The 12,120-nt window shown below is 44.8% G+C and overlaps 1 protein-coding gene across 1 annotated transcript in view; it reads right to left on the minus strand.

The window, feature by feature from the left end:
* Window positions 1-2,028: 2,028 nt before the first annotated feature.
* The window catches only part of cyp39a1 (cytochrome P450, family 39, subfamily A, polypeptide 1), a gene marked incomplete at both ends in the record, with an annotated part of 105,666 nt that continues 95,574 nt past the window's right edge, over window positions 2,029-12,120 (minus strand). The window contains 8 exons of the mRNA XM_084447490.1: window positions 2,029-2,097; window positions 2,254-2,341; window positions 4,980-5,068; window positions 7,159-7,254; window positions 7,384-7,517; window positions 8,296-8,386; window positions 8,520-8,615; window positions 9,109-9,202. Of these exons, the coding sequence (XP_084303616.1) occupies window positions 2,029-2,097; window positions 2,254-2,341; window positions 4,980-5,068; window positions 7,159-7,254; window positions 7,384-7,517; window positions 8,296-8,386; window positions 8,520-8,615; window positions 9,109-9,202 (757 nt within the window). The remainder of the gene's footprint in view (window positions 2,098-2,253; window positions 2,342-4,979; window positions 5,069-7,158; window positions 7,255-7,383; window positions 7,518-8,295; window positions 8,387-8,519; window positions 8,616-9,108; window positions 9,203-12,120) is intronic.

The following is a 12,120-nucleotide window of genomic DNA, read 5'->3' on the forward strand; positions in this document are numbered from 1 at the left end:
ACACCTGCTGTCTGACCTCGACTCGTCTGCCGTTTAAGTGCAGGAATTATCAATCCACGTGACGCGACGAGCACCTGGCTCTGCGTTAAATTGACGGTGTAGCCTTACGTAGCTCCCGCAGGCCACGCCATCAATTTAACGCAGAAGCATGCTGAAGCCTTGACACCATGGATGGATAAAGAAACTAACACAGACTGCTAGAGCCACAGCAGCCGAAAACACCGCGAGGCAAAGTGTAAGGAAATGTGTCCTAGTTTTAGAAATTTTACATATGGTTGAAAAGACCCAAAATGAACACTGAAATAAGCGAATTATTCAAACAGCATTATAGGCCTAATGATTCTGCCCCAAGCTTTTTGATCCAAATAAGCGGTGATATTCTGGTCCAGATCTGACTAGTATGGTACGACTTGAATTGGCCCCAATCGGGCTTGTCCGGGTTTCCACTGTAGTTGTAATATGGTGATATTCTGGTCCAGATCTGACTAGTCATGATATGACTTCAGTTGGCCCCAATCTGGCTCGTCCGGATTCGTCCAGGTCCGTCCGTGCTTGCTGGGATGGTTACCTTCTAGCCTGAAAAAATATTAAAACATAATAAAGTGACATATTTACAGTCACAGAACCAAGATAAGGTTGTTTCATTGTAATACTGAGATGTGAAACAAGCACATTCATTTGTTATTATGAAAACTGTGATGAGGCTCTAGCTGTGCATTTGTCAAGAAATAATACACACCCCTCCAGCCAATCAGAATCGAGTATTCACCAAGGCCATGGTATAATAGTCTTTATTGAGACAAGCCAGTAGTCTTTAGACACAGCAATATTCTAACCTCGTACACACAAGGAAATTAAAACAACTATCTCTGATTGTATTACTGAAATGGGGTTATAACACAGTCACACACACATACAGTAGCACAGTAAATAGACTGTTGCTGTAACACAGTCATAACACACTCATAGCAAAGCGAATAGTGTTGCTGTATAAAGGTTATAACCCAGGCATAACACACTCATAGTACAGTAAAGAGAGCTGTGTAACACAGTCATAACACTCAAAGTACAGTAAATAGAGGGTTGCTGTATAACACAGTCATAACACACTCATAGTACAGTGAAGTGTTGCTATATAAAGGTTATAACACAGTCATAACACACTCATAGTACAATGAATAGAGTTGCTGTATAAAAGTTATAACAGCAATAAACCTGGCAATAAATCGGATTCTGATTAGTCAAAACACACGCATAACACAATAAATAGAGTGTTGCTGTATGAAGACCTGTGGCCTAGACACTGTAGTTTACAGTAGGGATGTCACGAGAACTGATATTTCGGTACAAAGTCGATGCCAAAATTCTGAAAATGTGATGTGAGCCAACGCAAAGCATGCAGATAGCTAAGCTTACAATAGTCTTGGCTCAAGCCCTAAAGAAACAATTTAGCCCATCAGGTCTGTTTATTTTGCATAATGCCTGTGTATCCTGCTGTTTTCTGCTGTCATTGAGCTAGGCTACCTGATTATTGAGGTCTCAATGTTCCTTTCACAGTACAGTATCAGACAGAAGATGATGTTTTTCAGGCTGTATCTTAAAGTAGGCTATATGGGATTTTTCTTTTTATCATGGTATCGAATTGGGTATCGAGAATCGTGGAATTTCACTGGTATTGGTATCGCCTACTACTACATTTTTGGTATTGTGACATCCCTAGTTTACAGTGTGTAACTACCCATATACACCAACAAGGTAACGAGTGAATAGGACAAGCCACTTCTGAAGGAGGGAAGAGAGAGAGGGTCAGGGTTAGAGGGTGAGAGAGGATGAGAGATAGGGTTAGGGTCAGGGTCATGGCTAAGGTCAGGTCAGGGTCATGGCTAGGGTTAGGGTCAGGATCAGGATAAGGGCTCATGTCCAGGGTTGAGTACAAGTGTCTTTGATGCAGTAGGGTAGATGGGGGGATATGACGATCTAGGATCAGCTCAGCCTGTGTGTGACAGCGCCCCTGGTGGCAGGGCAGGGCTAGCGGTGCCTGTAGCGTACAGTGCATGGTCCTTGGGGCTGCTGGGTGCCAACCAGGTGGAGGGGGCTCTGGGGGGAAACAGGACGGGACACAAGCTGAGTCAAACATCGAAAATTCTCATCTTCTCCAAGAGAAGGGTTGAAGGGTGCATGAGTGAATCAAGGTATATATAATGAAGAAATGACTCAGAAGTTTGATGTAGTTTGATCAGGGCTCAAACTCACTGGTGTAGGTAGAGGATCCATGAGGGTGAAGTCATACTTGTAGAGAATCATGGCCACAAACATATGGAGTTCCACTATGGCATACCACCTGGTGAGAACAACCACAGTCGATCTGTTTGATATCAAACACCACAGCACGCAGCAAACTACCTGATATCTACTGTACAGTATCAAACACCACAGCACCCAACAAACTACCTGATATCTACAGTATCAAACACCACAGCACGCAGCAAACTATCTGATATCTACAGTATCAAACACAACAGCACCCAGCAAACTACCTGATATCTACAGTATCAAACACCACAGCACCCAGCAAACTACCTGATATCTACAGTATCAAACACCACAGCACCCAGCAAACTACCTGATATCTACAGTATCAAACACCACAGCACCCAGCAAACTACCTGATATCTACAGTATCAAACACCACAGCACCCAGCAAACTAACAGTTGATCTGATATCTGATATCAAACACAAGAACACCAGCCGTACCCTGACCATCTCCATCTCTTACACACACACACACACACACACACTCACACACACACACACACACACACACACACACACACACACAGGCACACACACACACACACACATACATAGGTACACCTTATGTCTCCTAGTGTTTGTCTTGTGTTTTTTATTTTTGTTTGTTTCCTATCTTTTTTGCTTGTGTTGTACATGTGTGTGCCTCTATTGGTTGTTGATTGTTTGTGATGGGGGTGGAGCTTCGTATAAGAGATCCCTCAGGGGCTCGCTCCCCTCCCAATGCTGTTTTTAACATGGGCTAAATAAATCAACATAAACATTCACTCTCTCACACCGAGGATGGGGAGAGAGGGAGAGAAGAGAGGGATAGAGGGAGAGATGAGAGAGTACAGAGGAGGAGGAGAGAGTAGAAACAGAAATACAGAAGTGTGTAAGTCAATGAGAGAGAGAGAGAGAGAGAGAGAGAGAGAGAGAGCAGTGATGGTGATGGCAGCTGCCTGCCTAGTGATTATTTTCTGACTCTGATTCCGGCTGTGAGTCACACTGGGCCACTGTGTCAGTGACGCAGACACGCAATCTCCTCAAATCATCATCAACATCAGACTGGACCTGCGGAGGGCAGGGGGTGTAAAGACATGACATGAGTCAAACACACACAAATGCACACCCAACACACACAAACACACACACTTTATTTGGAGTAATTTGGGTGCTCCCGCCACCGACCAGCTTAAGTGATGATTCCACACTTCATCTGACACTGTGTGATGGAGCCACCCGGATGCACCCTAATGCTAGCTCTGCTCTCTACATGACTGAGTGTGAGTCTATACGGCTAGTGCTAATGCTAGCTCTGTAATCTGGGAACCCCCCCCCTGCTAGCGTCACGCTGACCCTGGCTGCCCGCCCCCCTGGGACACCACTGATGTCATAGCCAGGCTTCCAGAGGACCGTGGGGTTGACATTTAGGGGAAACGGTCCGACCTATGAACATGGCCTGAGCCTCCTCCCCTAAGAACATACACACTCACACAGCCTCACACACACTCATACACACACACAGACTCACACATACTGGCACACACTCAGACACACAGACACACATACTCTCACACACTCACAACACACACACTCACACATACTCACACACACACAGGTGCACATACACACAGGTACACACACACACACACACACACACAAACATAGGCCTATGGGGTGTGAAAAGTGCCACGCAGGTTGTTTGTTCAAAGCTTACTTATAATATGTATGTTTGTATGTATGTATGTATGTATGTATGTATGTATGGTTGTGTTTCAGTTGTTAAAATATACTTTCATAATTATTTCATATTTCAAAATCGCCGGATATTATATAGGCTAGTGAGAGGCTGAGCATGCATAGCTGAAATAGCTAGCGTTAGCTAGATATACTACACTGAGCTAACAAGCTAGCTACCGGTCCTCCTCTGCTCAAACAAACGCTACAGTTTCACTTCACATAGGCTATTGCAGCAGGTAGGCTACGACAAGAAAACTAAATCCAATAACTGTCTCAATAAACCAGTTAACTAGGGACAAAAGCCCTCGGTGCTGCTTACGTTCGTTGCCTGCCTACTATCTGGCTTCTCAGCGCGCTCCAAACTTTCTCTCCCTCTCCACGTTGTCTAGACGTCTAGACAGACAGCAGGTGCAAGACTGCAAGCGTGTGTGTCTCTCTCTCTCTCCCTCGTCGTGTCATGTCAACAAGCAGACATACAGTATTTGACTGTTCTCCCCCCTCCCGAATATTTTTTACAATATTCGTATGAATTTACTATTCGGGAAAAAGCTACTATTTGTGCTCATCCGAATACCGTATTCGTATTCGGGCACACCCCTAGTGTGTAGTAGTGTGTGTGTTCTGAACCTGATGGTACTGTGTGTGTAGTAGTGTGTTCTGATCCTGATGGTACTGTGTGTGTGTGTGTGGTAGTATGTGTGTTGTGATCCTGATGGTACAGTGTGTGTTTAGTAGTAGTATGTGTTCTGATGCTGATGGTAGGCTACCATGTGTGTATGTGTGTGTGTGTGTGTAGTATTGTGTGTGTTCTGATGCTGATGGTACCGTGTGTGTGTGTGTGTGTGTGTGTGTGTGTGTGTGTGCGTGTGTGTGTGTACAGTAGTGTGAGTTTTCTGATCCTGATGGTACTGTGTGTGTATGTTCTGATGCTGTGTGTTTATCTAACCTTCCAGGGCACTGGTTACGACCTCCTCCGAATGCCACGAAGCCTTCCAAGAAGACATTCTTGACCAAATCAGCCTTCTCCCATCGTTCCTGTGGGAAGACACACAAGAGAGGTTTTATTAGACAAAAACAACACTAGGATTTTTTTTAGCCACGCTGGGGCCTCAGAACGACTAGGAAGGAAGAGGGGTTAGCAGAGTTATGATGGTACATTGTCAACACTGAGTGGTTTGAACTTTGAACCAGAAACACGTCAAACTCAAATTGAGTATTATGGTGATGAAAACAACAGGCCACATAAATGTTCCAGCGCAGAAAGAGCATCATCCAGAGGCCTCAAACAGAGACACGTTCTAATCTTGGGTAAGCTTTTACAGCTTCTAGACCTATCTCCACACTTCTACATAGCCAGACCTATCTCCACACTTCTACATAGCAAAACCTATCTCCACACTTCTACATAGCCAGACCTATCTCCACACTTCTACATAAACAAACCTATCTCCACACTTCTACATACCCAGACCTATCTCCACACTTCTACATACCCAGACCTATCTCCACACTTCTACATAGCCAGACCTATCTCCACACTTCTACATAGCCAGACCTATCTCCACACTTCTACATAAACAAACCTATCTCCACACTTCTACATAAACACACCTATCTCCACACTTCTACATAAACAAACCTATCTCCACACTTCTACATAAACAAACCTATCTCCACACTTCTACATACCCAGACCTATCTCCACACTTCTACATAAACAAACCTATCTCCACACTTCTACATAAACAAACCTATCTCCACACTTCTACATAAACAAACCTATCTCAACACTTCTACATAAACAAACCTATCTCCACACTTCTACATACCCAGACCTATCTCCACACTTCTACATAAACAAACCTATCTCCACACTTCTACATAAACAAACCTATCTCCACACTTCTACATAAACAAACCTATCTCCACACTTCTACATACCCAGACCTATCTCCACACTTCTACATACCCAGACCTATCTCCACACTTCTACATAGCCAGACCTATCTCCACACTTCTACATAGCCAGACCTATCTCCACACTTCTACATAAACAAACCTATCTCCACACTTCTACATAAACACACCTATCTCCACACTTCTACATAAACAAACCTATCTCCACACTTCTACATAAACAAACCTATCTCCACACTTCTACATACCCAGACCTATCTCCACACTTCTACATAAACAAACCTATCTCCACACTTCTACATAAACAAACCTATCTCCACACTTCTACATAAACAAACCTATCTCCACACTTCTACATAAACAAACCTATCTCCACACTTCTACATAGTCAGACCTATCTCCACACTTCTACATACCCAGACCTATCTCCACACTTCTACATAGCCAGACCTATCTCCACACTTCTACATAGCCAGACCTATCTCCACACTTCGTTTACGCTGTGCTAATGCTGGAGAGAGGTCTGGCTGGACTCATTACCGATGGGTGGGGGGGACGGTAACACGCAGATAGCAGAAGGGGAGGAGTCTGGATTGAATCTGATTGGCCATGAGAATCTCCCGTCACCCCCGATTGGGGCAGGGAGATTCTCCCACCTCCTAATGACAAGGCTTATCTCGAAAACCTACATCCAGTGAGTCAGACTGGTTCAGTACCAGCTCCACTAGAGTATTACTCAGAAAGGCTAACCCGGGCCAGTTCAGAACCAGAATCTATCAACCAATGACTCCTGGTGCTGCGGTGGAACGCACCGCTCGACCCTCAGACCAGCTGTCGTCACGACAAACACACACAGTTCTCCGCAGTGAAAATGTCACATGGCCAACAACGTTTCTACTGGGTTTCTCTACTGACAGTGGGGCAGTTAGCCCATCAGTCACACTAAAGACCGCATTTAAGGGCAGGAAGTCAGCACTAATTATCTTAGCCCATTTCCAATGTGGCTAGATCAGCACTGGGCTAGCAGACTGATGAGAGGTGGTAATAGCAGCTTGCAAGTTAATTGAAAAATATTCATCTTTCTACAGTAAAAAAAAAAGAAAAAAAGAAAGAAGAATAAAAAAATCCAGTAGTGAACATCAGAATCAGAATCATAACATAATCAGAACATAACATTAAAAAATAACTGTAAGTGGTCCAATGCTTACTGGTTTAAACTCCTCAGGTTCTGGGAAGTACTGGGGGTTCCTATGGGCCCAGTAAGGAGATACCATCAACAGATCCCCTGGTGGAATGATATAGTTCTGAACGAGGAACACACACACACACACAAACACAAATACAAAAAAGTTAGAAAATATTATCTCACCTATTGCTTGCTTTCAAGCAGATCACACACACACACACAGACAGGGGTCAGTGCATGTTCCCACCTGTATTCGCAGGGGTCGGAGCACCCTGCGCGTGACGGCCCCAGGGGCCCGGAGGCGGATGGCCTCCAGGATGCACCACTTCACATAGGGCATCTGCTGCAGCTCCTCCGAGGTCACCCTGGTCCTCCCCGTGTCTGTCAGAGGGACACACACACAGGCCAGGACCCATGACACACCAGGGACTACGTAGACATGCATCAGTCTGCTAGTGAGCCAGTTAGAAGCTGGTCTGCTATTGCTGCTGCAGCAAAGTGCAGATTAGATACCAGATGACATACAGGACCAGAACAATCAGCTGGTTTCAACACAACATGTGTAAATCTCTTCAGATTCCCTCCCTGACAGTCTGATGAGACTGAGGCTAGAAATGTAGATTAACTGCCAACAGTTGGCAGTTAAGGGGCGGCTGTAGCTCAGTTAGTAGAGCGGGTCGTTCAGTGATCGAAGGGTCGTCGGTTCGAATCCCAGCTCCGACTGTCCACATGTCGAAGTGTCCTTGAGCAAGACACCTAACCCCAAAATTGCTCCCAATGAGCAGGTTAGCACCTTGCATGGCAGCTACCGCCATTGGTGTGTGAATGGGTGAATGAGAGGCCATTGTAAAGCGCTTTGAGTGCCGCTAAGGTGGAAAAGCGCTATATAAGTGCAGTCCATTTACCATTTAACAGAGTAAACTCAGCCTTCAGCACGTACAGTAGTTGACCAGCGGAATACTGCTACCACCTACTGGAGAGCTGGAGAGAGGCTCAGAGAGAGAGAGATGGAGAGTGAGTGAGAGTGAGGGGGAAAAAGAGAGATGGAGAGAGAGTGAAAGAGGGAGAGAGAGAGTGAGAGAAAGAGAGATGGAGAGTGAAAGGGAGAGAGAGTGAGAGAAAGAGGGAGGGGGTGAGAGAAAAGAGAGAGAGAGAGTACCTTGGTCTTTGAGGGCCGCTGTGATCTCTTCCATGGCCTTGTGATAGGTCTTGGGGTTGGCCAGCATGAAAGCTATGGCCCAGAATGTTATCTTGGAATGAATGTTGAAAGTTACTATTCATTCTGCCACCTTACTCAAATAGTTAAATGGTGAAATTGAAGATGAAATACTGTACATCCAATTGATAAGATAAAGGACAATGTCATAGAGCACATAAACGCACAGGAATGGCATTGGCCAGCGATGCCCACAGCATCAGTAGTCCATAGTTGGGCAGGAATTTGTCTGTGATTGTGGTGACCAGGTGTTGCAGTAAAGTCTGCAAGAAGAAACACACACACACACAATATTTATGCGTACAAGTACAAGAACATTTTCTCAAGACTTTACATATAGGACTTTATATATAGTGCCAATTAGATTAGACTTGGATTAAGTCACAAGTCATACAGGTGTCATACAGGTATCATACAGGTGTCATAAAGATGTCATACAGGTGTCATAGGTGTCAAGTTGCAAGTCTTCTTTTGTTATGTTGCCAAATAGAGGCTCAAATCATCAACATCTTGTAATCCAGGAGGAGTGTGGTAGTCTGTCCTAATTCAAGAGGGTATATTACATGTGGTAGCCTATCCTAATCCAGGAGGGTATACTACAGTGGTAGTTTGTCCAAATCCAGGATGGTATACTGCAATGTGGTAGTCCGTTGTAATCGACAGTATGGTAGTCTATCCTAATCCCGAAGGGTATACTAGTGGGTTGTCCATCCTAATCCAGGAGGGTATACTACAGTGGATAGTCTCAGTTCTCACCCTGCTGCCATTCTCAGTCTCTGTGCCATCCTCTGCTTTCACCACCATGTTTCGTAGCAGGCTCAGCAACCAGCGTTTGGAGCTGGCCCACTCCCTGGACACAAAGACAACAAACAACACCACATCCATTATAAAGCCATTAGATAACACATGCTGGTAGCACTGAACATGTTTGGGGATGTTATCCCAGCACCCAGAGACCAGCATCCAGAGACCATTACTCAGAGACCAGCACCCAGAGACCATTACTCAGAGACCAGCACCCAGAGACCAGCACTCAGAGACCAGAACTCCAAGACCAGACCTTAGAGACCAGCACTCCGAGACTAGCACTCCGAGACCAGCACTGAGACACCAGCACCCAGAGACCAGCACTCCGAGACCAGCACCCAGAGACCTAAGAAGCCAGACCATAGAAATCAGACCATAGAAATGGGTGGGTGGATGGGATGGGATGGGATGGGATGGATGGATAGAAATCAGACCATAGGGAGGGAGGGAGGGAGGGATGGAGGGATGGATGGATGGATGGATGCTTTAATGCTTTCCCTATTGGGAAATTTGCCATTTCAACAGTGGAAAAAATTACAGCAAGGTTGGAAAATGCACTAGATACAGAGTAGTAAGCATAAACCAGGCCAGGTCAAGCCTGGCTTATGTGCGTTGCTGGCTTGTTTCTTTTCAGGACTGGTAGGACGGAAGCTAGTCATGCCACTGAAATAGCTGTGAATTGAAATTAGATGAAATAATGTCTGATAAATTAAGATAGGTCTTGTCGCCTGGACACATCAGTTCCAATGCTTCCAATGCTTATCCAGCACAATAAGAGCGGGATAGTGAGTTAGCTCATGAGCTCACAACAACTAGCAGCAGCTTCTATAACATTAATGGAAGCGGTCAGTGGCTAAAGCAGTTACACTGATGATAACATAAAGTCATCCCCACCGGGAACCCCGGTCTCCTGTGTGGGAGTCCAATGCTCTCACCACTAATCTACTTGTGCAGTGGAGATCGGCGGGTTGGTTTTGGTGTCCTTCTTCCAGTCCCTAGTGTGGGTTGGGGTTGGGACAGGATCTGATCTATAAGGCAAGGGGTAAAGGTTGGAGTGAAAGGATGAACATGTGGAGGTTTGGGCAGGGCTCGACAGTGCGACTGTTTTGGTCGCATTTGCAAGTGAATATATTTCTGTGCGACTCAGAAATACATTCAGTAGCACCAGTGCGACTTAAAATGTTGGTGGTTTTTCCTGCGTTTTCACCCAGAATAGAACAGACACTTGTTTTCTTGTTTAACATTAACATCAGTTGGTTTCTTTGTCGGAAAGACGACTAATGTTTAGACTACTGTTCTGATTCTGAATCTAGCTGTCATGCGCAGTCAATCTATGTGCGTTAATAGGACCACAGTGCTACTCATCTAAACCAGTGTTTCCGCTGGCAAGGTATTGCCGTGCCACGGCATAATCCTTGTCGCCACACCATACATTTTCTATAAAAAATAATAATACAAATTAGGTTACTTATATACTGTAAGTCTTGAATGAAAACTTTCTAAATATTTCTGCCTAAATGCGCTTTCAAAACCATGACAATTTCGTGTCCACATTTTTTTTTTCAACAATAGTTTGGGCCGCGCGCTCCGTGAATGCTGCTTTATGTGGTCAACTCAAAAAGACTTTGCACATGAAGGAATGCTTTCTTCAGCGAGCCTATTACAAAATAATGTAGGCTAGTGTTTAACCAGTGTTTGAATTGGACCAAAATGTGCTGGTATACCTAGCCTACTCCTCACTAGCGTACATAGCAGTTTAAAATATATGAATCTTTATAATCAATAAGTGGACTCATATACAGCGTAGATCTAGATAACGTTCCAGTAAGAAGTGCTGACAACTCCTGTCCATCTCTGGCCTATTTGGTCTTATCATTCGCTGATGACTACAGGTGGAGACGAGAGTTCTCACAGCAGTATTAATAGACGAAGAAGACAGAGACGGAGGAAGCGAGGAGAGAGCCTGGTCAGAGAGCGGGTCAGGGGACGCTCAGGGGGAAGCAGGAGGCATCGGTGCCACTGCCAACGCGAAGTCGAAGGTCTACAGGCAGCGCCGTTGTTAGCGGTGAAAGGTGATGATGATTATAAGGGCCCACAAGCAAACAGGGCCCACAAAAAAACAAGAGGTCCCTCTTTCTATGACGAAATTATTCTGCATGTAGATCAGTCACACTAATGCTGCATCAGAATTCAAATTAAGCCACAAATAATGCAATACAGATGTAATGAAATGTATTGAATTAAAAATGTTTTAATTTCCTGAGCAATATCCCCCTTCTTAAATGGTTTGGTCCATGGTTCATGCTGGCAAGTCTCACCTCTTTTGACATTAACATCACTATACCGGCTGGCTGTCAAATACTAGCACTAATAGCCTAACGTTAAATCATAAACATCATGCCCAAACATAAATCCGGGCATCAGAAAAGAGTGGAGAGGGAGGCCAGGAGAAAAGGCAGCAGAGCGGGAGCCCAGCATATAAGCATTTTTTTCCACAAGAAAGGTGAGAGTAGCTATGTTGCTAGCTGAGATGGTCGGTCAGTTGCTCGCGGTCTCACATTAACCATGACAACGAGAGCCATTAGCCAAGTGTGTGAAGAAAGTGCTAAGCTAGGTAGCTAACGTTAGCTAGTACGCTTACGTTCTGGTAACAACTCAATCTGGTTAGCTAGCTGCTAGCTAACGTTAGCTACCATTAACTAGACAGCTAGCTACAGTGCTAGCAACCAGCCAACTACTGTTCTGGTAAGCTAGCTGCTAGATAACGTTAGCTACCATTAACTAGACAGCTACTACAGTTCTAATATTAAATCTAATAAAAATCCAGTAGCAGCAGCCAGGACACATGGTTCCATTCTCATGAATGCTTAAATGATAATGTGCTATGCTAGGTAGCCGGTCCTGTTGACATGTCTTTTTAAAACCTTTATGTGCTGCTACTCACAGAATCAGCTGTGCCCC

This window comes from Borostomias antarcticus, assembly GCF_949987555.1.
Source record: "Borostomias antarcticus genome assembly, chromosome: 12".
Lineage (NCBI taxonomy): Eukaryota > Metazoa > Chordata > Actinopteri > Stomiiformes > Stomiidae > Borostomias > Borostomias antarcticus.